The sequence below is a fragment of the Stegostoma tigrinum genome, chromosome 7 (genome assembly GCF_030684315.1).
Source record: "Stegostoma tigrinum isolate sSteTig4 chromosome 7, sSteTig4.hap1, whole genome shotgun sequence".
In the NCBI taxonomy this organism is placed as follows: domain Eukaryota; kingdom Metazoa; phylum Chordata; class Chondrichthyes; order Orectolobiformes; family Stegostomatidae; genus Stegostoma; species Stegostoma tigrinum.
The window spans coordinates 83,862,645-83,887,535 of NC_081360.1; the positions used below are offsets into that span (position 1 = coordinate 83,862,645).

A 24,891-nucleotide genomic window follows, 5' to 3' on the forward strand; every position below is an offset into this window, starting at 1 on the left:
CTGCACTTTGGGGTTGCAGATTCCACAGATTCACAACCCTTTGGGAGAAGCAGTTTCTCCTCAACTCTGCTTTAAATTTGCTACCCTTTATCCTAGGATTATGACCTCTTGTTCTAGAATGTCCCACAAGAGGAAGCATCTGCTCTACATCTATTTTATCTGTACCTTTTATCATCTTGAATACTTCAATTTGATTTCCCCTCATTCTTGAAAATTCCATAGAGTATAGGCCTAAACAGTTCAGTCTCTCTTATGGCAAACTCCTCCTCTCTGTATTCAATCTTGTGATCCTCCTCTGAACTTCCTCCAATACCAGTACATCTCTACTGAAATAAGGGGACTGTAACTGTGCACAATACTTCAGGTGCAGTCTCACCAATATCTTGTTTAGTTGTAACATTACTTCCTTTTCTCTTTATTCTGTTCCTTTAGCTATAAAAGCTAACATTCCATTCGCTTTCTTTATTATCTGCTGTACCTGAATGCTAGTTTGTTTGTGACTCATGAACAAGATTATCCAGATCCCTCTGCACCAGAGCACCCTGAAATGTCTCCCCGTTTAGGTCCCTTTTCCATTTTTCCGACCAAAATGCATGACCTCTCACTTATCCACGTTAACTTCCATCTGCCACCTTTTTGCCCATTCTCCTAACTTACCTATATCCGCATGTTAAGGTTCTTATTTCCTCATTGCAGTTCACTGTCCTGCCTGTTTTTGTGTCGTCCCCTAATTTTGCTATGGAGTCTTCTATCCCTGAATCCAAGTTGTTAATGTAGATTGTAAATAGCTGGCATCTATGGACTGAACCCTGTGGCACCACACTGGTTACTACTTGCCTTTCAGAAAAAAATCCCATTTATCCTGACTTTCTGTCTTCTGTCCATCAGCCAGTACAAGGTAATAAATTACCCTAAACCCATACGATCCAACCTTGTGAATTAACCTTTCATGTGACATTTTATCAATCCCTTTGGGAGGGCCAGATATATTACATCTGCAGGCTCCCCATTATCTACTTTGCTTGTTACATCTTCGAAGAACTCTAGCAAATTAGTCAAACATGATATACCCTGCATAAAACTATGCTGACTCTGACGGATAACATTTTGACTTTCCAAATATCCTGATTATGCTTCCTTGATAATTGATTCTAACACCTTGCCAACAACAGATGTTAAATGAACTGATATGTAATTTTCCACATATTGCCTCCCTTGCTTTTTGAGCTAGGGTGTTACATTAGCATTTTTCCAATCTACTGGAACCTCCCCATGTCCAGGGAATTTTGGAATACTGTAACCAAAGTGCTGAACTCACTGAGTATATCAGTTGTGACTTCAGAATGCAATGATAATATAAAGGATGGCGATGGCGTAGTAATGTTGCTTGGACTTGTTATCTGGTGTCCCGAGCTAATGCTCGGCAACGTGTGTTTGAATCTCACCAGAGTAGATGGTGAAATTTTATCTTAATTAACGAACCTTACGACAAAACAAAAATTACTAATTATACAAGTATTATTAAACTTTCAAGTCTGGTGGTGGACCATTAAATGACTGACAAGCAACAGAGTCTCCATATTTATCCCATTTCCAGTGATAGGGAAGTACAGTGCAAAAGACAAAGTTGAAATATTTGCACTTACTTTTAAGCCAGAAGTGTCAAATAGTTGATCCATTTCTGCCTCATCCTGACCACCCCAGTGTCTCAATTGCTGGTCGTCAACCAAATTGATAAGCTCTGTGAGGTATAGGAAAGTGGCTGAAGGCAGTAGGTACTACAAAAGCAATGGGCACTGACAACAGTCGCGCAATAGTACTGTGAAGACTTGTGTCCCTGATGTAGCCACACCCTGAGCAAGCTGTTCTAGTACACTTACACCATGAGTACTCTGACCTTCCTCCATGCTCTTCTACAACAAATAAATGTAAATAATTCGATTTAATTTGTGAAAGGTATTGATAAAGCCATCCATTCAGTTGCCTCTTCCACATCTGCATATTCCATTGTACTCTCATGTTCTGTCTAAGAGGGAGAACAAACTATTTGGATACAGAACTAGCTCGAAGGTAGAAGCAAGTGTGTGGTGGTGGAGCATTGCTTTTCAGCCTGGAACCCTGTGACCAGCAGTGTACAGTGAGGATGAGTGTTAGGTCGTCTGCTTTTCATCATTTATATAAATGATTTGTTTGTGAATATGGAAGGTGTGGTCAGTAAGTTTGCAGATGACACCAAAATTGGAAGTGTAGTGGACAGCGAGGAACGTTACCTCAGTACAATAGAATCTTAATCAGATGGGCCAATGAGTGGTAGATGGAGTTTAAGTTAATGAATGTGAGGTGCTGAATTTTGGAAAGGCAGGACTTAGACACTTAATGGTAAGGTCCTGGGGAGTGTTGCTGAACAAAGAAAACTTAGAGTGCAGGTTCATGGTTCCTTGGAAGTGGAATCATGAGGTAGAGGATACTGAAGAAGGCATTTGGTGTGCTTGACTTTATTAGTCAGTGCATTGAGTATAGGAGTTGGGAGGTCATGCTGCAACTGTACAAGACGTTGGTTACATCCCTTTTGGAATACTGCATGCACTCTGGTGTTACTGCTGTAGGAAGGATGTTGTGAACCTTGAAAATGTTCGGAAAAGATTTACAAGGATGTTGCCAGGTTTGAGCTTTGGGAGAGGCTGAATAGACTGGGCTATTTCCCCTGGAGTATTGGAGGCTGAGAGGTGACTTCACAGAGGTTTATAAAATCATGATAAGCATGGATAGGGTAAATAGTGTATTTTCCCTGGGGTGGGTGAGTCCACAACCTCGAGAGCTTAGGTTAATGGTGAGAGGAGAAAGATTTAAAAGGGACGAAAAGGTCAACTTTTTCATGCAGAGGGTGGTGGATGTATGGAATGAGCTGCTAAAAGAAGTGGTGTTACATGTATAACATTCACCATCTGGATGTGTATATGAATAGGAAAGGTTTAGAGATTTCTGGACCAAATTCTGACAAATGAGACTAAATTAATTTAGGATATCTGGTTGGCATGGCTGATTTGGACTGAAGGGTCTATTTCTGTGCTAATATATCTCTATCACTGTAAGTGCATCTCCCACTTCCTAAACCCACCAGCACACCCCCACTAATTATTTGACCACTCAATTTTGTTTTCATTTCAGCTTTTCTGCTGGAAGCATTGAAAAAGATCCCTATTCTTTTACTATGCTCCTCCTTTTTGTAATGCCTGCCATCATCCACTCTTCACACAACAGTAACATAAAACCAAGAACTGTGATGCTGGAGATCTGAAGCAAAAACAGTATTAACTGGAGAAGGAAAGTTCTAGTCTTCTGTCATGGAGTCATAGAGCATAGAAACCCACCCTTTGGTCCAATCAGTTCATGCCAACCATAATCCCAAACTAAACTCGTTCCTTCTGCCTGTGTTTGGCCCATAGTCCTCTAATCCTTTTCAATTCCTGTACACTTATAAATGTCTTTTAAATGTTTTAACTGTAGCTGCATCTACCACTTCCTCTGGAAGTTCATTCCACTCACAAACTACTCTGTTTTTAAAAAAAAATGCACATCATGTCTTGTTTTAATCTATCTTCTCTTTCCTTAAAAATATTCCCCTAGTCTTGAAATCCCCCATTCTCGGAAAAGGCACCTGCCATTCACGTTGTCTTTACCCTTCATTATTCTGTAAAACTCTGTAAGGTCACCTCTCATCATCTGATGCTCCAATGAAAAAGTCCCAGCTTATCCAAACTCTCCTCATAACTCAAACCCTCCATTCCCAGCAACCGCCTGGTGCATCTGTTCTGAGCTCTCTCCAGCCAAATAATATCCTTCCTATAACAGGGTGATCAGAACTAGGCACAGTACTCCCAAAGAGGCCACTACAATATTGTGTACCACCTCAGAATAAAGTCCCAACTCCTATATTCAAAGGTCTGAGCAATCAAGGCAAGCCTGCTAAATGCTTTCCTTAACCACCTTATCTATATGTGATGCAAACTTCAAAGAATTACGTAACTGAACCCCTAGGTGTCTCAGTTCTACAGCACTGCCCAAGGCCCTACTTTTCATTGTATAAGTCTTGTCTTTGTGTTACCAAAATGTAATACGCTGCATTCATCCAAGTAAAACATCATTTGCCACTCTTCAGCCCACTGACCCGATTGATCAAGATTTCTTTGTAATCTTAGATAATATCCTGCAGTGCCCACTGTACCACCAATCTTGGTGTCATCTGCAAACTTACTAATCATGTATTTTCTGTTCTGAACTAAATCGTTTGTATAAGTGACAAACATAAGCGGACAGGCACCAATCCCTGTGAAACACCGTTGGTGACAGAACTGCAGTCCGAAAAATCACCCCTCCATCATCATTCACATCTCCTGTCTTTAAGCCTACTTTGTATCAAATTGGCAGGTTCACCCTGAATCCCATGTGATCTAACGTGACTGATTAGTCTGCCATGTGGAATCTTATCAAAAGCTTTACTAAAGTCCAAGTAAACAATGTCTGTCACTCTGCCCTTGTCAATCATCTTGATTACTTTCTCAGAACGAACTCAAGTTTGAGAGACACAATTTCTCTTGCACAGAACCATGCTGACTATCACTAATAGGAGTCTTGGGGACCACTTTGCAGAACACCTACGCTCGGTTTGCAATAAACAACTGCAACTCCCAGTCATGAACCATTTCAACTCCCCCTCCAATTCCTTAGACGACATGTCTATCCTGGGCTTCCTGCGGTGCCGTGATGATGCCACCCAGAGGTTGCAGGAACAGCAAATCATATTCCGCTTGGGAACCCTACAGCCCCATGGTATCAATGTTGATTTCACCAACTTCAAAGTCTCCCCTCCCCCACTGCATCCCAAAACCAGCCCAGCTCGTCCCCGCCTGCCTAACCTGTTCTTCCTCTCGCCTATCCCCTCCTTCCACCTCAAGCCGCACTTCCATTTCCTACCTACGAACCTCATCCCGCCCCCTTGACCTGTCCGTCCTCCCCGGAATGACCTATCACCTCCCTACCTCCCCACCCATCTTCTCCTCTATCCACCTTTGGTCCGCCTTCCCCTCTCTCCCTAACCCCCTTCTCTGATGAAGGGTCTAGGCCCGAAATGTCAGCTTTTGTGCTCCTAAGATGCTGCTTGGCCTGCTGTGTTCATCCAGCTCCACACTTTGTTATCTCGGATTGTCCAGCATCTGCAGTTCCCATTATCTCTGACTATCACGAATCATTCCTGACCTCTCCTAATTTATATAAATTAGATCTTTCAGAATCACTTCCAACAACTTACCCAGCATCGAAGTCAGACTTGTAGGTCTGTAATTCCCAGGCTTCTCCTTGCATTCCTCCTTAAACAAAGGTGCCACCTTAGCTACTCCCCTGTCACTTGGCATGTCACCCATATTTATAGATGATACAAATATTTCTGCAAGAGGCCCCGCAATTTTCTCCCTAACTTGCCACAAAGCCCTGAGATCCATTAGATCAGGCCCTGAAGATTTATCCATCTTTGTATTTTCTAAGACCCCCAGCACTTCCTCTCCTGTAACGTGAACTGTTTTTTCAAAACATCAATATTTATTTCCCTGAGTTCTTTAGCCTCTATTTCCTTGTCCACAATAAAAATTGATGGAAAATATCCATTAAATATCCCTCCTATCTCCTGGGGTTCAACGCATAGACGGCGTCTTTGATCTTAAAGGGGTTCTGCTCTCCTCTCCCCTAGTCCTTGCAAACTACTGCTTCACTTTCAACCTTTTTTTCATATCCTTAGTCCATGACACTTTCTAATCTGACCATTTTTCCCATAACTCTCTTCATTAAATGTTCCCCAGTTATGTTTCTGTTTGACATTCAGCATGAAACCCTTTTCACCAAAATGAAAATTGCCACCCTCAGTAACTGAGGTCTTAATCAGTACCCTTCTTTTCCTTCCTAACATTGTTGAAGCTTGAAAATATTTTGAGTCATACCATTCTCTTCCTTTCCATTATCCACCTCTGAGGCTGCTTTTAACTGATTCCATTCTTTATCTGCCCCGTACATAAACTGCCTCTTAAATAATGAAGTCCCATGCTATCATAGGCTCAGTAACTACAGGTATGCAGATGACACCCAGCTGTATCTCTCCTCCACCACCATTCCTGGCGTTTTGCTGTTACTCTAATGTTTTCAAACTCCATTGCTAGCATCCATTCTGAGATAAATCACAGTTTTCTATCACAGAATGTTGATCAAGTTGCAGTCATTGTTGGACCCAACCACTTTTTCAGGTTGATTCAGACTGTTCGTAACCTTGGTTTCCTATTCCACCTCAAGTTGAACTGCAAATTTCATATCCACTCGTAGACTCCTTACTTTCATCCCTAATATTGGATGGATGCCTTAGTCTTTCAGCAGCTGAGACTGTCGACTCTGCCAGTGTCATCACTTCCTATGTTATTCACTATCTTAGAATTTAAGTTTATCAAATAAAGTTGGCTGCCTTTAGCCTAACTGCACCATATTTTGAGCTCTGAAGAAGAATTATTGGATTGGAAGCATTAGCTCTGATTTCTGTCCACAGATAGTGCCACACTTGCAGAGTTATTACAGCAATTTCTGATTTCCAGTGCCCAAGTTCTTTGGCATTTTATTTGCACCAAATCTTGCTCACTTAATCTTATTGCTAGACGCCCCCAATGCCACAGTTGGTAATTTTTTTTTATTTTATCGAAGTCGGTCTGAATTTGTATGCTTACGTTGATTGTCCACCCTAGAATTCCAGCCCACAGTCTTCTGATTCTGTTCTCTTGTGCATCCTTTTCTCCTATAGTCCTGCAATAGAAGAAGGTAGCATATAATGGTCATATCAATGGACTAATAATGCAGACCTCAAACGAATGTTCTAGGGACCTGGGATAGTTGCCAGATTGTCGGATAAAGGCCAGAATTGTAGCTATTGTAGAATTTCCGCTCTGGGCACAGCAAGCCATGCTCTTCCAATTATGTTAAAGGTGTGATAAAAAGACATCTTGTTTGAGTGCTTGACAGATTCATTCTACAGTAATGACACTATATCAGTGCAAGATTTTGCTTTAAATTGAATCATCAGAGAGAGGTTGTCAAAAATAATTCACTTGGGGTTTTGGAGCTAATACGTAGTTTTATTAATAATTCAATGGTTTTTATTCAAAAAAGTCTGTTAAATTAGGGAAATAATAAGCCATATTGAAGACAGCTTGGGGAATGTTCACTAGTTTGAATCCTGGGGTGATTAAGTAAGGTGATGTCTTAAGAGGATAGTTTGAGCGGATGGGGACTGTTCTCATTGGAGTTTAGACATGACTTCCCAAAGTGGGAGTGAGGACTCCAAGTGAGTCTCAAACTCCAAGGCAGCAGTGGCTACTATGGAGCTCTGTCCAGGCACCAATATGCTCCCCTTCTCTAGCAGGCACCTTCACTTAATGATTATCTCCCTGGGCACTGAACTAACACCCCAACCCTGACCTTTGCTGTCATGAAGTGTCATGACTGTTCTCACATACTGAAATGGGATCACAGCAGGAAAAAGTTTCTGACGCTGTGGTTTAGAAGAATATAACATTGCCTTATTAAAATGTATCAGATTCTGAGGGCGCAGATAAAGTGATAAAGTTTTAAATGATAAAATGTTTCCGGAATTAACAATAAGCAGGAAATGAAAAGATGCCAACTGACTTAAAATAACAAGCGATTGGCTCATAAATTGCTGATATTCAATATGACCAGGTTCAGAAATGGATACAGAAGGTAATTCAACGGGTTTTAGGGACTGTTCCTTTTTAAGAAGCTAGATAAGGGCTGTGAATTTGGACAAAATTGAACCAAACATTCCCTGTTACACCTGCTGATCATGGAACATGGAGAACCTGAAGGCTCTGAACAATTGATATTTATGTATGAATGTAATGCAAGAGGAAAGACTACTATGAGTACTATCTGCAGAGAAGGCAAATGAGATTTTTGTAATAATTGCAAGGTCAGTTAAATGGAAAGCTAAGAACTTTTATATAAGGCTTTGGTGTACAGTCGCACTGAGTATTGTGCCCAGTGTTGAATGTCAGACTTGCTGATGGATATCAAATTTGCAAGAATGCAAAAATGGTGATATTTAGATGTCTTGATTGTTGACAATATTATTAGTTTCTTTTATTCATGCTGATTAAACATAGACCTTGGAGGGGAAGTATTATTTTATAATTTTGCAGTTTACGGAAGTAGTGTTGAAGGAGCAAGACTTTCACATATTATCAAGAGTTAGATGGAACTCGTAATTTTCTGAGGGTTAATATACTCATAAAAAGTTGAGTGCAAGTGTGTCTTAATGTTCTACAGTTCTTTAGGACATACTGGGATGGTGTTGGTTCTGCATGATGGACTAATTAGTAAAGTTAGGTCACATGGGATTCTAGGTGAGCTTGCAGTTGGATACATAATTGGCTCAATGGCAGGACACTGTGTGTGGTGGTGGAAGGTGGCTTTACAGACTGGAGTCTTGTCACTTCGGGTGTTCCACAGGGATTGATTCTGGATCATCTTTTCTTTGTCATTTATATAAATGATTTGGATGAGAATACAGAAGGCATGGTTAGTAAGTTTGCAGAGCATACCAAAATTGGTGGCACAGTGGAAAGTGAAGATGATTTTCTAAGATTACAAAAGGATCTTGATGAAATGGGTCAATGGGCTGAAAAATGGCAGATGGCATTCAATCTGGGTAAATGCCATGTATTGCATTTTGGTACAACTTATAGAGCTTGTGCAATTAATGGTAGGGCCTTGGGTAGAACAGAGGGACCTCGATGTTCAGGGACTAATTCTTTTGAAGTTTGCATCGCATGTAGACAGGGTGGTTAAAAAAGCATTTGGCACACTTGTTTTCATTGCTCATTCCTTTGAATATAAGAGCTAGGTATCCACATTGAGGTTGTACAGAACATTCGTGAGAACTGTCCTCTCAGGGAGAGGAATAGTTGTTGGAAGTTCCGGGATTTAGATGCTTTAAAAGAAATAGGGAGAGAGGAAAAAGAGGTTGGGGAGTGGCATTGCTAGTCAGGGCTACTATAGCAGCTCCTGAAAGGCAGTTCGAGAATGATATGTCTACAGAATCTGAAGACTACTGGAGGTCACAGAGTTGTAGTCATGCATGACTTCAACTTTCTAAGTATTGATTGGAAACATTTCAGTTGTAATAGTTTAGATGGAGTGGATTTTGTCCAGTGCATTCAGGAAGGATCCCTGACATGGTATGTAAATAGACCAACACTCAGAGAGGCCGGTTTGGATTTGGTGCTTGGCGATGAACCAGGCCAAATGTTAGACCTGTTGGTAGGAGAGCATTTTGGCGGTAGCGATCATAACTCTGTTACTTCTGCATTAGTCATGGAAAAGGATAGGTACATACAGCAGGGTAAGGTTTATAAGTGGGGAAGGGTAATTATAATTCTCTTAGGCAAGAACTGGGTAACATAAATTGGGAATAGATGCTGTCAGGGAAGAGGAATATTGAAATGTGGAGATAACAAATTGTGAAGCTGGATGAACACAGCAGGCTGTGCTGTCTTCACACTTTGTTATCTTGGATTCTCCAGCATCTGTAGTTTCCATTATCTCTATTGAAATGTGGAGATGGTTTAAGGAACGCATTGTACGTGTGCTCGATACATTTGCCCCAGCAGGCAGGGAAGATGCGGTCACGTGAGGGAGCCTTGGTTCTCAACAGAGGTCGAACAACTGGTTAAGAGGAAGCAGGATGCTTATATAAGGTTTAGGAAATAAGGAACGGAAAAGTCTCTAGACGGATAAAAGTTATCCAGGAAGGAGCTGAAAAAAGAGCTAAGGTGAGCTATAAAGGGGCATGAGAAAACCTTTGTAGATAGGATTATGTAAAACTCCAAGGCTTTTTACATGTTTGTGAGGAATAAGAGAATGACCAGAGAGAGGGCCAATCAAGGATTGTAAAGGGAATTTGTGCACGGAGCCGAAAGAAATAAGAGAGGTCCTTTAATGAATACTTTTCTTCGATATTCACAACTGAGGGACCTGGTTGTCGAGGACGACAGTGTGAAACAGGCTGGTAGGCTAGAGGGCGTCGATATTAGTAAGGAAGATGTGCTAAGAAGCTGAAGTTAGATAAGTCCCCCTGGTCTGATGGGATTTATCCAAGGATTCTATGGGAAGCGAGGGAAGAAATCACAGGGCCTTTGGCAATGATCTTTTTTCCTCACTGTCCACTGGTATAGTGCCAGAAGAGTGCAGAGAGGCAAATGTCATTCCCTTGCTCAAAAAAGGGAATAGGGATAACCCCAGGAATTGCAGGCCAGTTAGTCTTAGGTCACTGGTGGGCAAATTATTGGAAAAGGGTTTGAGAGATTGGATTTATGATCACCTGGAAAAACACAGATTGATTTGTGATAGTCAGCCAGGATTTGTAAAGGGGAGATCATGCCTCACAAACCTTTTTGAATTCTTTGAGGAGGTGACCAGCACATGGATGAAGATAGAGCAGTGGATTTGGTAGCCATGGATTTAAGTAAGGTGTTTGGTAAAGTTCCCCATGGTAGGCTCAGGCAGAAGGTAAGGAGGCATGGGATAGGGGCAAATGTGGCAGGTTGGATTCAGAATTAGCTGACCCTTAGACAAAGGGTGGTAGTGGACGGAAAATATTCAACATGGTGCTCAGTTACAAGTGGTGTACCACAAGGATCTGTTCTGGGTCCTCTTCTATTTGTAGTTTTTGTAAATGGTTTGGATGTAGGAGTGGAAGGGTGGATTAGCAAGTTCGCGGACGATACGAAGGTGGGTCACATTGTGGACAGTGCGGAGGGCTGTTCTAGGTTACAAAGGGACATTGAGGACATTGACAGGATACAGAGCAGGGCTGAGAAGTGGCAGATGGAGTTTAACCCTGAAAAGTGTAAGGTGATTCATTTTGAGAGGAAAAACTTGAACGCAGAATACAGGGATAACGGAAAGATTCTTGGCAGTATGGAGGAGCAGAGGAACCTTGGGGTTCATGTTCACAGTTAGAAAAAAGCTGCCACCCAGGTGGATAGAGTTGTTTAGAAGGCGTACGGTGTGTTAGCAGTCATTATTAGAGAGATTGAATTCAAGAGCCATGAAGTTACGCTCCAGCTATACAAAACCCTGGTTCGGCCACACCTGGAGTATTGTGTCCAGTTTCGGTCACCTCCTTACAGGAACGATGTGGAGGTGTTGGAAAAGGTGCAGAGGAGATTTTACCAGGCTGTTGCCTGGAATGTATGGAAGGTCTTACAAAGAAAGGTTGAGAGAGCTCGGGCTTTTCTCTTTAAATTGACAAAGGGTGAGAGGTGACTTGATAGAGGTATACAAAGTGATCAGAGGTATAGATAGAGTAGACAGCCAGAGACTTTTTCCGAGGGTGGAGGTAGCTATTACGATGGGGCATAATTTTAAAGTGAGTGGAGATAGGTATAGGGGAGACGTCAGAGGTAGGTTCTTTACTCAGAGTGGTAGGGGCGTGGAATGCATTACCCGAGAGAGTAGTGGAGTCGGCCTCATTAGGAGCATTTATGCAGCTATTGGATAGGCATATGGATGATAGGAAACGGTCGGGGTGGAGGTTAGATAGACCTTAGGATTAGGGTAAAAGTTTGGCACAACATCGTTTTTTGCTTCTGTCTTTACGAAAGAAACGAACTTTGTAGTGAATGAAACCTTTGAAGAGCAGGTGTGCATGCTGGAATGGATAGAGATAGAGGAGGCTGATGTGCTGAAAATTTTGTCAAACATTAAGATTGACAAATCGCCCGGCCCGGACCAGATTTGTCCTTGGCTGCTTTGGGAAGCGAGAAATGCAATTGCTTCGCCACTTGCGAAGATCTTTGCATCCTCGCTCTCCACTGGAGTCGTACCTGAGGACTGGAGAGAGGCAAATGTAATTCCTCTCTTCAAGAAAGGAAATAGGGAAAACCCCGGCAATTACAGAGCAGTACGTCTCACGTCTGTCGTCTGCAAGGTGTTAGAAAGGATTCTGAGGGATAGGATTTGTGACCATCTGGAAGAGCATGGCTTGATCAAATACAGTCAACACGGCTTTGTGAGGGGTAGGTCATGCCTCACAAACATTATCGAGTTTTTTTGAGGATGTGACTAGAAAAGTTGATGAGGGTCGAGCTGTGGATGTGGTGTATATGGACTTCAGTAAGGCATTTGATAAGGTTCCCCATGGTAGGCTCATTCAGAAGGTCAGGAGGAATGGGATACATGGGAACTTAGCTGCTTGGATACAGAACTGGCTGGCCAACAGAAGACAGTGAGTGGTAGTAGAAGGAAAATATTCTGCCTGGAAGTCAGTGGTGAGTGGGGTTCCACAGGGCTCTGTCCTTGGGCCTCTACTGTTTGTAGTTTTTATTAATGACATGGATGAGGGGATTGAAGGATGGGTCAGCAAGTTTGCAGACGACACAAAGGTCGGAGGTGTCGTTGACAGTATAGAGGGCTGTTGTAGGCTGCAGCGGGACATTGACAGGATGCAGAGATGGGCTGAGAGATGGCAGATGGAGTTTAACCTGGATAAATGCGAGGTGATGCATTTTGGAAGGTCGAATTTGAAAGCTGAGTACAGGATTAAGGATAGGATTCTTGGCAGTATGGAGGAACAGAGGGATCTTGGTGTGCAGATACATAGATCCCTTAAAATGGTCACCCAAGTGGACAGGGTTGTTAAGAAAGCATATGGTGTTTTGGCTTTCATTAACAGGGGGATTGAGTTTAAGAGTCGTGAGATCTTGTTGCAGCTCTATAAAACTTTGGTTAGACCACACTTGGAATACTGCGTCCAGTTCTGGTCGCCGTATTATAGGAAAGATGTGGATGCTTTGGAGAGGGTTCAGAGGAGGTTTACCAGGATGCTACCTGGACTGGAGGGCTTATCTTATGAAGAGAGGTTGACTGAGCTTGGTCTCTTTTCATTGGAGAAAAGAAGGAGGAGAGGGGACCTAATTGAGGTATACAAGATAATGAGAGGCATAGATAGAGTTGATAGCCAGAGACTATTTCCCAGGGCAGAAATGGCTAACACGAGGGGTCATAGTTTTAAGCTGGTTGGAGCAAAGTATAGAGGGGATGTCAGAGGCGGGTTCTTTACACAGAGAGTTGTGAGAGCATGGAATGCGTTGCCAGCAGCAGTTGTGGAAGCAAGGTCATTGGGGACATTTAAGAGACTGCTGGACATGCATATGGTCACAGAAATTTGAGGGTGCATACATGAGGATCAATGGTCAGCACAACGTTGTGGACTGAAGGGTCTGTTCTGTGCTGTACTGTTCTATGTTCTATCGTGCACCAAAAGGCCTGTACTGTGCTGTACAGTTCTCTGTTCTATAATTACAGTGTCCAGTTCTGGTCATCCAATTATAGGAAGGATATTATGCTGGAGAGGGCTGAGTTTTTTTCACTGGAGTGTAGGAGTTTGAGAGGTGACTTTATAGAAGTTCATAAAATCATGAGGGATGTAGATAGAGTTAACAGTAGTAATGTTCCCTCTAGGATGGAGGATTTCAAGACTGGGGGACCCATTTTTCAGTTGGGAGGAGAGAAATTTAAAACAGACGTGAGGGTCTATTTTATGTAAACAACAGGTGGTTCGCATATGGATTGAACTTACTAAGGAATTGGTGGATGTGGGTACAATTATAACATTTAAAAGACACTTGGATAGGTACGTGAATTGGAAAGTTTTGCACGGAGTAGGCAGGTGGTATGACTGTAGTTTGAGATTATGGCCAGCATTGACTGGTTGGACCAAAGGGTCTCTGGTCCTAGACTTTCTGTAGCTACATTCCTGCATCCAAGTCCTCTAAGAACCTTGTTTAGTTCAATAAAATAACTTGATCCAAACTGTGTTACAATATTACATTGTTCCAGATATTGCCCTTTAGCTTAAGATGATAAATAATAGGTTGGATGTTCTGAGGAATGGTAATTCCTCTCCTGCCTTTTGTTGCACAAAAACCTTTGCATTTCTGGCTGAAGATATTAATCAGGACTCCTTCAGAAATGCAGATTCATACTTCCATTCTTATAGGTCCATCAAAGCATAGAACAAGTATGATAGGGAAACGATGCTCTTCTTTTCATCGGAGGCAGTTGTCATATTCTGAAATTTGCAGCTCTTACATCTCTCTGTCATTTTGACAAAGGCAGTACAATGTTCAGTGAACGAGCGTGAAGCTTGGGTGCCAGGCAGGTAACCGGCAGGGTGCTAAATGAATCAGGTGGGTGATGGAGTGCTTTGGGTCAATTGGTAGAATGCTGAGATACCAGATCCGGAGAGCGGGACTATCCAAGCCAGTGTCTTATCTGTCTATTTCAGTGTTGCAAGTAAACATTCATGATCTTGGGAAGAAACAGTTTTAAAAAAACATGCATTTATATAACGTCTTTTTTGCCCACCAGATGTCTTAAAATGTTTGTAGAATCCTAGAATCCTTAGTGTGGAAGCAGGCTATTCAGCCCATCAAGTCCACACTGACCTTCCGAAGAGCATCCTACCTGGACCCACCCCCCTTCTCTAAAAGGCAGTGGCCTTGCTACTGACCCCTGGAGGGCACTGCTGTGATCTCTAGAATCTTAATCCTTATGCTCACTGGCGTTTGGTATTTGAATCTGGCTACACTTCTGTGCCACCTGCTCTGATTTTTAAATGGATTATGATCATTATTTTTAAAGTGTCAATGCATTAAATGAACTGTTATTCTCAATTTCTGTAATATATTTAGCCAATATAGTGAAGTGATCTTCCTTTTTATAATATCTTTTAAATCAGGAATATTATGATCTGCCTTTGTCCTCCACAGGACTGGCATAGTTCAAGCATTAGTGCTCAATGTCTTTATGAGGATCCTCCCAGTGACGTAAATTAGTGCCCAATATTGAAGTACTTGTCTTTGGCCCCAAAACAATATCACTACCAAATAAGCCAAATGGCAGAGAAAACTGAGAGGGTTTGTTAAATTACTTGCAAAGCAAAAGTTTTATTCTGTTTAATTATGGGTGTCAATGCTGACAAATATGAACCAAGAAAAAAATAAGTTAAATCTAGTCCCTTGATTACTGCATAATAGCATTTTGTATGATTACTGCCAGCAAATGCAGAATATCTTACCATAGTTAGGTTTCTTTACGTTGCTAATAACATATAACCAGACTGCTATTTTCTCATCAGCGTAATGTGCGAAAAATGCTTAATTGATTTGTCGTGATTTGGTGTGTTTGCTCTCTAATGTGTTACAAGATGCTGTTCAGGGCTAGTGATTTTAATATATAAATTTACTATTGACATCTTTTTCCTTTTATTCCTCAAAAAAGTCATTCTAAGTATTTGTGACAAAGGTATGCTGCAAATGCATAACAAATACCTAGATTCCATCACTGATCAACTCCTTATTGTATTTCGTTCAGGTGATGTACCTTCATTCAGCAACAGTTTGAACAATCCACAGTTAAGTCGTCTCCAGACCTTAATCAATAGCAATCAGATGTTTCCTCAGAATCATCAACTTTTACAAGGTCTGCAAGGGACTCGGGGCCTTCAGGGGTTTCAAGGTCCTCCTTCATTTTCTGGACCCAGTAACACTCAAAACCCTATGGCATGCGTTTTCCAAAACTTTCAGGTAAGCATATACACATCCTGTTTTAATTTTGCATCTGTCAATGTCTGAAATACTACATTTTTCAACTACCACGTGAAAGATGTTCTTCAAGAGAAGTGAATGGGAAGCATTTTATTTGTGTTTGATATCATTATATCTCCCTACTGACATTTACCTTGGAGATGTAGGAAGCAAGTCAAGAAGTAGGACCTTTAAAGCAGATACCAGTGCCATGTTATAACACAGTGTAGAGCTGGAGGAATGCAGCATCAGAGGAGCAGGAAAGCCGAAGTTTCAGGTTGGGATCTTCTCCCAGACCTTCGAAGGAAGTCATAACTCCACCTGTGCCATATGTTGGTTATTAGTAGAAATAGCAGGCCAATCAGATGAATTTATGGTTGGAGAGATGTCGCAAGGAGGGAAAGTTTCAGATTTCTGGGACATTGGGACCAATTCCAAGGGAAGTGTGACCAGTGCAAATTGGACAGGTTACGGCTGTGCAGGAACAGAACTGATGTCCAAGGTGGAGTATTTGCTGGTGCAGTTCAGGAGTGTTTAAATTAAAATAGAAGGGAGTTGGGAACCTGCACAGGGAGACAGAAGAGAAAGAAACTAGGAAAGTGATGGATGGAGAATTCAAGTGCAAGAATCAAGCAGGTCAGAGCATTAAATAATGCGAATGGGACTAAATGTTAAAAAGACAAGCCTTAAGGCCTAGTGTCTTAATGCCTGGCATATTCACAATAAAGTGAATCAATCAGTTGCTAATAATAAATATAAACATCATCTCATTGTTCAATGTGGGACTATCATGTATGGGAAAGATATAAGTTGAAACCCTTCAATTTATCCTTTATTCGCTTTTACAGAATAAAACTGACAAAAGCTGTATTTGCTTCTGGCAGCAGATGGGAACCACTTGCCTTTTGAGAAACAATAAATTTACAATTCATGCACGCTCACTGTATCTAGCTCACATGTATTGAACTCAGTGTCAATTAATTCTCCGTGGTTAGTTGCATGCAGCACAATGACATGCTAACATACAGAAGCTGCGGTTTCTCCTGCTCAGAACTGGTGCCATTCTCTTGCTGTTCAGAGTCCATCAGACATCCTCATTGCTTGCTCCTCTTGTACATAGCACAGCACGCTTTCATTGATATCTTCATTTGCCAACATTACCTTGTGAGCCCCAGGCCTATAACTAAGCCATTTCAATCGTCATGTTACATTGTCATCCTCGCTCCATCTAAATCAGAATATTTTTGATCGTCGATGATCTCCCTCCCACAGTAACCCATGTCCTCCAATGCGCAATAGTCTTCCACCATTATATAGTCACTTCCCTCACTTCACAATTATGTGTGCCCATTTGCTTTGAGCACATGGTAGGACTGACCAGGGCACACCCCTACGGATCCATTTTGAGCAGACATATAAACTTATTAGTCACCAGGTTCTTAACTGATCTTTCTACAGCGCCCAACTGGCTGACTGCAGATTCCCCTAACTGGTTGAACTGGACCAAGCTGACTGTGGCCCAATCCTCAGACTGTTGTGATACAGAACCCCTGAGCCAAGCCGTCCTGAGGAGCCAACTGACTGCATCCTTGTCTAAGATCATCCTCTGCCCTTGACTGACTGTGGCAGTCCCCCTTGACCTGACCAAAGACTTACTCCCCTTGAGATGCAGCCCATTTGATTTGAAGTACATTATCTATGTACGCTGCTAGCAGATGCTTCAGATGTGAGGTTGATTCGGTATAATCCCATACAGCAACATGTCCACCTTTTTGACTGATCACTGCTGCCAATCATGACAAGCTGTCTGCTTGTGCTAGACAAAAAAGCACCACACAAGATCTGTGAGCCTTGAAGCTCTGAGAAAGGTGGCAGAGCACAAAAAAGTCAAGGCAGTCAGGATTTGAGAATCCAAGGAGGCACTGAGAACAAGCTCAGAGTTCTGACATTTACCTTGGTCCAATCCCTCAGGTGAGTGTTTGTCCCTGTATGCAAAATATTCTTGCAGCTGCGTACATTAATGGAGATGATGTTGTACAAATCACAGCTTATAAGTTGAGAACAGTATTATAACTGAATCAGAGAAATATAACGATGTGGTGTGGCTGGTACTTGCCTGTGGCTGACTTCATGAAGTCACGACCAATGGAGCGTGCCCTGAGACGTCAGGGAGTGCTATCCAGGTTGGAGACCCAGAAGAGCAAAGGACTGGGTTACAAAGAAAATGTGGGCAGTGGTACCAGCTGAGTTGGTCTTGCAGAGACATGGTCGATGGCTAGCCAGTTGGGAAAATATGATGACAGTGAGAAATGAAGTTCTCAATGTTGAGGACAAAAAACTGATTCTGTAACAAAGTTTTGAACAGCAAGACGCCTATTTGCAAGCATATGTCTCTGCAAGACCAACTCAGCTGGTACCACTGCCCACAATTTCTCTGTAACCCAGTCCTTTGTTTCATTTTGGGTATCTATCAAAAGCTATGATTGAATTTGTTTTCCATCTGTTTGCAGTTAGTACATTCCAGGATCTTAGCATGCACTGCATCAGAGTTCATTGTTGTGTTAGGGTTTGTTTTATTGCCAATTATCTTGAATTAGTGTCTTCTAATTCTTGAGTATTTAACCTGTGATAGTGGTGTTTACAGAGGAAACTTGAGCTTAAATAAAGAAAATTAATATTTTCATCTGTGGGGTAGGTAAATTCTGGACATGTCAAATTGCAAAAGCTTTACTGATGAAGATATGTTTTAACTCTGCAATGGTGTAGGAAATTGAATTACTTCTCTCTGTTGAAAAAAAAAAAATCTTCAGAATTTATTAACTTCTCAGACCAATGCAAATATACTAAATCACTGAGGAAAAGATACACAACGATTGGAGAGTATTTAGTCCAAATATATCTTTAGCTGCCTTAACTATTTTGCTGAAATGACTATTCAGGTTATTTTTTGCTTTCTTCTCTTTGAAGTATAGTTTTAATTGGTTTAGTGAAATATAAAACTAATGTTTGTTTTGACAAATTACGAAAGAGAAAAATAATGTGGCTGTTGATTCAAATTTCTTCCTGCAGGTGACTCCAGTCCAAGATGTGTCTCTTTCAAATGCTCCAGTAAACTCCCATCCAGGAGCAATATTGCTGTCTGAGGGATCCCAAACTGCCCTTCCCCCTTTCCATGATCTGTCTGGTGACCAGCATCAAGTAGAACAGGTTCAAGGTCAGCATGGCAGAGAAGAAGCCCCCACTGTGGGTCCCCATGACCCTTCTGTTGATGCTATATATAAAGCTGTGGTAGATGCTGCAAGCAAAGGAATGCAGGTTGTGATCACGACAGCGATGAGTAGTACTTCTCAAATGAGCCCAATCCCAGCTCTGAGTGCCATGAGTGCCTTTACTGCCTCCATTGCAAATCCTGTGAATCTTTCCAATGCAGTCAATGCAGTGATTCATGGGAAAAGACTTTCCAGCATGGAGATTGACAGCCGGCTCCATAGTCAAAACATCCTTGCAAGTAGACATGCCAGAGGTGTGAAGTTGAGGAAAAGTACTGAACAAGCAAAAATTACTCCTGAAGGGGAAGGATTTGAGTACTTCAAATCACCAGGTCGCAACACACCTAAAAAACAATGGGAAACTGAGCAACTTGCAGCTGGCGATGCAACAGTGTGGAAATGTGAGAAATTTCTAGAACACTCGGGGCAGGTAAATCATAGTCCTTCTGTGGACAGGATACCCTCTTTTCATGGAGAGCAGACTGATGGAATATTACAGCAGAAAAACTGCCAGTTGGACAAAAGATTTCTTGAGGATGGTTTTAAGTTTAATAGTCAAAAAAGACACATTGTAAACATTAAAGAAAGACTAGAGAATACTTTGGAAAGATGCACACACATCAATGGAAACCGGTCTCAACAGAACAGGAACTTTGGTGAGTTGCTGACGACCCCCAAACAGGAGCTTGCCATAGAGGAGCAATCTCCAAGCTCCTCGACTAGTTTGGAAGGAATGCCAGGTTCTTTGGCACATGAATATATTCAATACAATGGAGATTATAGTTCAGAAAACATTAATGGATGTGCCCCAAGTCCGTCAGACACTAAAAGTATCAGCAGCGATGATGATTTGAAGATTCCAGATTCTCCATCTAATGAATTAATACACTATAGACCAAGGACGTTTAATGTTGGTGACTTGGTCTGGAGTCAAATAAAAGGATTTCCTTCATGGCCAGGAAAGTTGGTGAGAGAAGATGAAGTCCACAATTCCTGTCAGCAAAACTCTGAAGAGGGAAAGGTAAATGATACAGTAAGAAAAAGATTTGTACTTGTCAATTTTCGCTGTGGTACGTAATTGACAATGAATTTTCTGCAGTAGCCGATAGTTGGAGGAAAATTGTAAAAAATAAACAAACAATTGATTTGTAAGGAGAATGTATCGAATTCAATTGATGACTCTCTTTTTAATTTGAAACCAAGCTAACTAATGTTTCTTTTGCTGAATTTCTTTACAAAGAAATTGATAGTTGAAAAGCCTTTAGTGCCTTAAATGATCCTGTCGCATACCAATATCAGGAAACATTACCACTCTCTGATTGCAATTTAGGCCAAGTTAAATTTAATGCCAGCATTCGTTATTTAACATATATCAAATGTAATATTATTAAATATTTATTTACTCTTTTTATGTACCAAAAATGAAAGAATAATAACGCTGATAACTTTGAATTGCATATGAACCTTTTAATAAAATATCTCAAGAAATTCACAGAAAAGAAATGGAACGCACACAGCAAAAACTCAAAAATGAATAAAAGCTAATAGCAAAAATGTTTTGAAAGGAAGAGTATGTAAAACAAAGGACCAAGACTATTCAAGAGATAGTAAAAACTGCCACTGTTGGAGTCGGAGATAACAGTATGGGGCTGGAGGAACGCAGCAGATCAGATTGTTGAAGGCTCTGCAAGTAGTGCGGCAGTGGCGGAGAGTACATTGATCAGGGGCATTTCATTGAGTGCTGCAGATTACAATTTAGGCCTAGGTGGTGAAGGGATGTATAAATGAGGATTTTGAATTCAGTGCATCAGGAATGGATAGTTTGAGGATGAAAGTCAAAGATGAGCAAACGTAAACACAGAGCATGGCAGGCAGTGACATTGAAGTTTTGGTCAAGCTATAAAGGGGAGTGTATATGAACCGTTTAGTCTGGAAGTAATGGAAGCAAGAGTAAGAGTTCTGGAAGTAATGAAAGTGGTGGGTGATGCTGCAGAAGTGGGGAAAGCAAGTCTTGTTTGTCCAAAGATTATGTACTATCAGTTTTAATTTCAGCAAGGAAAGGAATAAAGTTGCAATAAGTGTGGAGATTGTGGATGAATGGGGCTTCATAATTTGTGGAAGCTCCAACTGATTCATGGCTTAATATTGGATAATCTGAAAGTCAAGATGTGTCACTACTGGTAGTTGGGAGATTTTGCCCGTTGCAACTAACCTTTGTATAAATCGTGACCCTTCCCCATGGATATTTTAATTGAGAAACAACTTGTAAATGAGAAGTAGAGAGGACTCAGGATAAAAGTTTGTAGTGCACCAGAAGTAACCATGCAGGACTGGTTGGGGAGTTACTGCTGTTACTGGGCAACCTTCATTTCATCCTAGAAAGTGATGATGATCTTCCTTCTTAAATCACGACAAGCCATGGTTGCAATTAGGAGGGAGTTCAGGATTACAATATAGCGATAGTGAGAAATGTTCTGTGGAGCACCATGAAACAAAGGCCACAGAAGAGGATAGGTGATCAACTATATCAAATGCAACAGAAAGTCAGTAAAATTATACTGTGGGTGATTCCAACAGCATAGTTTAATTGATATGAATGTAGCTGAGGCTAATGAAAAGCATTCAAATAAGTAATCATGGGACACACAAATCTGTGTTTAAGAGTTGGGAAGAGAAATTAAAAACAGTTATACATCAATAAGTTGAAAAGACAAGAGCTCAAACTTAACATTTGAAAATAATTAAGAATAACAGTTCTTCAGAAAGAAAGAGTACTTCCAAAGGGGACCATAAACAATTTAAGTAAGCATTAAACATTCAGAGAAGGAGCACAAGTGAGCAGCCTCAAATCAATCATGTCGTAGTTTGGAGAAATAGGAAGTACGTACTTAAAATTTTTCACTGTAGCATTTGTTACATTGATAGTCTGAATTTAATTAATGTTGTGCATATGCATTCTCAAAAGGCATTCAATAACGTGGCTTATACAAAGCTTGGCAGAAGAATTCAGTTGCATGGTACAAAATGAAATGTAGAAAATGTCAGCAGGTGACTACCTAAAGATTTAGGCTAAATCACTGCTGTTCAGATTGAGTGAGAGTTCTAAGTGATTTTTAGTCTACTTTTAGTCTCAATATGTGTGTGTCAGTATACCTAGGTGATTTGTATATCTAGATTTGGATGCCAATATATAGGGGGCAAGCTCAAAGAATTAATTCATTGATACAAAGCACTTGTTGAATACATTTATTGTAATCTGTGCAGTTCCAACTACCAGTAAATCTTATCTCTGAAAGCTCCAAATCTGAAGAAGCAGCATTTGGAATTATATCAGGGAAACGGTGAGAGACCATGATTAGATTTGTGAAGAGGAAAGCATAAAAGGCAGAGCAAAGAAACTTAGAGTATGTTGATAAAGGTAACAAAGGTGTTACTGGAGGCTGACTAGATGGGAGAAAAATGAGGTTGGTTGGCTCGCCAAGCTGGTTTGTTGTTCCGCAGACGTTTCATTGCTGTGCTTGGTAACATTCTCGGTGCAGCCTCAGGTGAAGCGTCGGTGTGTTTTCCCGCCTGGTTTTTAATGCCTCTGGGGTCCATTGTGATGGATTGCCTCGCTTCCAGGTTTACTCCGTAGTGGAATGTGTATTAGGTCGAATTCAGTGTGTTTATTAATAGCATGCTTCGTGGAGTGCCATGTTTCCAGGAATTCTCGTGCTTGTCTCTGCCTAGCCTGTCCCAGGAGCTTGGTGTTGTCCCAGTTGAAGTCGTGGTTCTCCTTGTCCATGTGGATTGAGATGAGTGAGTATTGGTTATGTCTTTTTTGTTGCCAGTTGATGTTCATGTACTCTTGTTGTTAGTTTCATGTACAAGAGTACATGAACACCAGCTGGCTACAAAAAAAAAACACAACCAATACGCACTCATCTCAATCCACGTGGACAAGAAGAACCACAACTGGGTCAACACCAGGATCCTGGGACAGGCTAGGCAGAGACAAGCACAAGAATTCCTGGAAGCATGGTACTCCACGAAGCAGACTATTAATAAACACATTGAACTCGATCCCATATACATTCCACTAAGGAGTAAATCTGGAAGTGAGGCAATGCATCACAACGGATCCCAGAGCTTTAAAAACTAGGCGGGAAAACACACCGATGCTTCATCCAAGGTTGCACTGAGGATGTTACCAAGCACAATAACAGAATGTCCGCAGAACAGCAAACCAGTTCGGCGAATCAAGCTACAGGTCTACTCCAAAACCTTAGAAAAATGACTTGGTGACGGAACTGTAGAAATCATTTTTGGGTGAAATTGGAATGGAAGATGTAGATAGAGACTTAAATGAGTTGAGATTGTAGACAACCTTGTGAATTAAACATTATGAACCTTGAAGATGGTTAGACTTATGACGGTTCAGCCAAGGGAAGCATGTTGGTGGGAGAATCGCATGTAGAATGAAGGCAATAGGGCAATTTCTTTCACTTGGCAGTATATGGTGTAGCAAGACCTAAGTCTATTCAAATTTTTTTTGAGTCTCGGGGGAAATAATCGAGCTATTCATTGTATTTTAGATCAGAAAAGACTTTCTGTAGTTTTAAAACCAACTTTCTTTTCTGTGGTGTTCTATTAACTCTTGACCCCATAACTCTTCGAATGTCCTTCCGATTTCCTTTTTGAGGTCTTTGATTACCCATGATGGTGGTGAAGTGGAAGTAGTGTGTTCAGGTCATTATCATTTATTACATTAAATCATTCTTCCTCTCAGTCCCCCTGCATTTCCTGCCCAGAATCGTAAATCTGTGTTTGTTGGCCCTAGTACCTGTCATAATCATATATAGCTAACATTTTAAATTTTCCTCTGATTTCCTCAAAAACTTACAGTAGCAATTTTGTGGACTTGAACAGATGCAATCACTAAATTTGGCTTATCAAGTAACTTTAAGAACATTTTATGTAATTTTTTTTATTAACTTAGGCTTTTTAATATACTGTTATGCTGCAAAATGTGAAGTTGAGATTGTTGAAATTGATGTACTGCATTTCAACTCTAGCACAGTTAATTCTGCATTAAACATATAAACTTATTTCATTTTACAGCTTTTTAGCAAAAATGTTAGCAGTTCAAGCGTGAGAGATTTCTAACATTGTTTATCGGTAGTGTATACAGTATTTATGTTTTGTTCTTCACCTGTTTTGGAATGTAATTAAGATCACAATGGCCAAGAATAATGTAAAATAATGTTAATTTTATAACTTTGTTTATGCAGGCCTTTACTCAATATATTTTGCATATTGCTAAATGGAAAATCATCTATGAACCAATGGATTTGAGCATTATCATAGAACATACTTTTGTTCAAAAAAAAACAACTTTGCATTTGAAAAATATTTGCTGATATTTCAAATTGTCTTTTCAGCCTCTGCTATATAACCTCTCTGCATGCCTGGTTTACTCCTGATGTACTGCTAAAATCTTTTCACATGCCTTTAGTACCTAGAGTCTTGACAATTTAAACTCACACCTGGCTGGTATTCCATTCTATACCTAAGTTGACCTGATTCCTCGTAATTCTCACCAAATCTGATTCACCATGAGCTTAGTGATTTTAAATTGGTTCTCCCTTAAGTATGACTTTAATTTCAAAGCAGGCATCATTTTTTTTCCAAATCCATAACTTTACCCCCTCCTGATCTTGGGGATCTTCTCAGCTCCGTATACTTTAGAAGTATCTGCTTTCCACTACTTTGAGCCTCTGAGAATCCCTGATTTTAATCGCTCCATCATTTGAAACCGTAGCTTCAGTTGATAAGGCCAAAAGCTGTGGAATTCCCTCCTTAAACTGACGACTTTGACCAAGTGTTTTGTGTTATCTTTCCGAGTACTTCCTTATCCGGCTTTGTGTCACACTGTGATAACTTTCTGT

The 24,891-nt window shown here is 40.9% G+C and overlaps 1 protein-coding gene across 4 annotated transcripts in view; it reads left to right on the forward strand.

Moving 5' to 3' along the window:
* mbd6 (methyl-CpG binding domain protein 6) overlaps positions 1–24,891 on the forward strand; it is a 241,174-nt gene that overhangs the window by 187,158 nt on the left and 29,125 nt on the right. For 2 of the 4 annotated variants that reach the window (XR_007247962.2, XM_048534947.2), the window contains exons 8-9: positions 15,484–15,695; positions 18,765–19,985. Coding sequence is in view for 3 of the 4 variants with exons in the window: in XM_048534947.2 (XP_048390904.1) it covers positions 15,484–15,695; positions 18,765–19,985 (1,433 nt within the window). In the remaining variant the exon portion in view is untranslated. Of the gene's footprint in view, positions 1–15,483; positions 15,696–18,764; positions 19,998–24,891 lie in introns of all 4 variants that reach the window. The other 2 variants (XM_059647456.1, XM_048534949.2) reach the window with 1 other exon arrangement.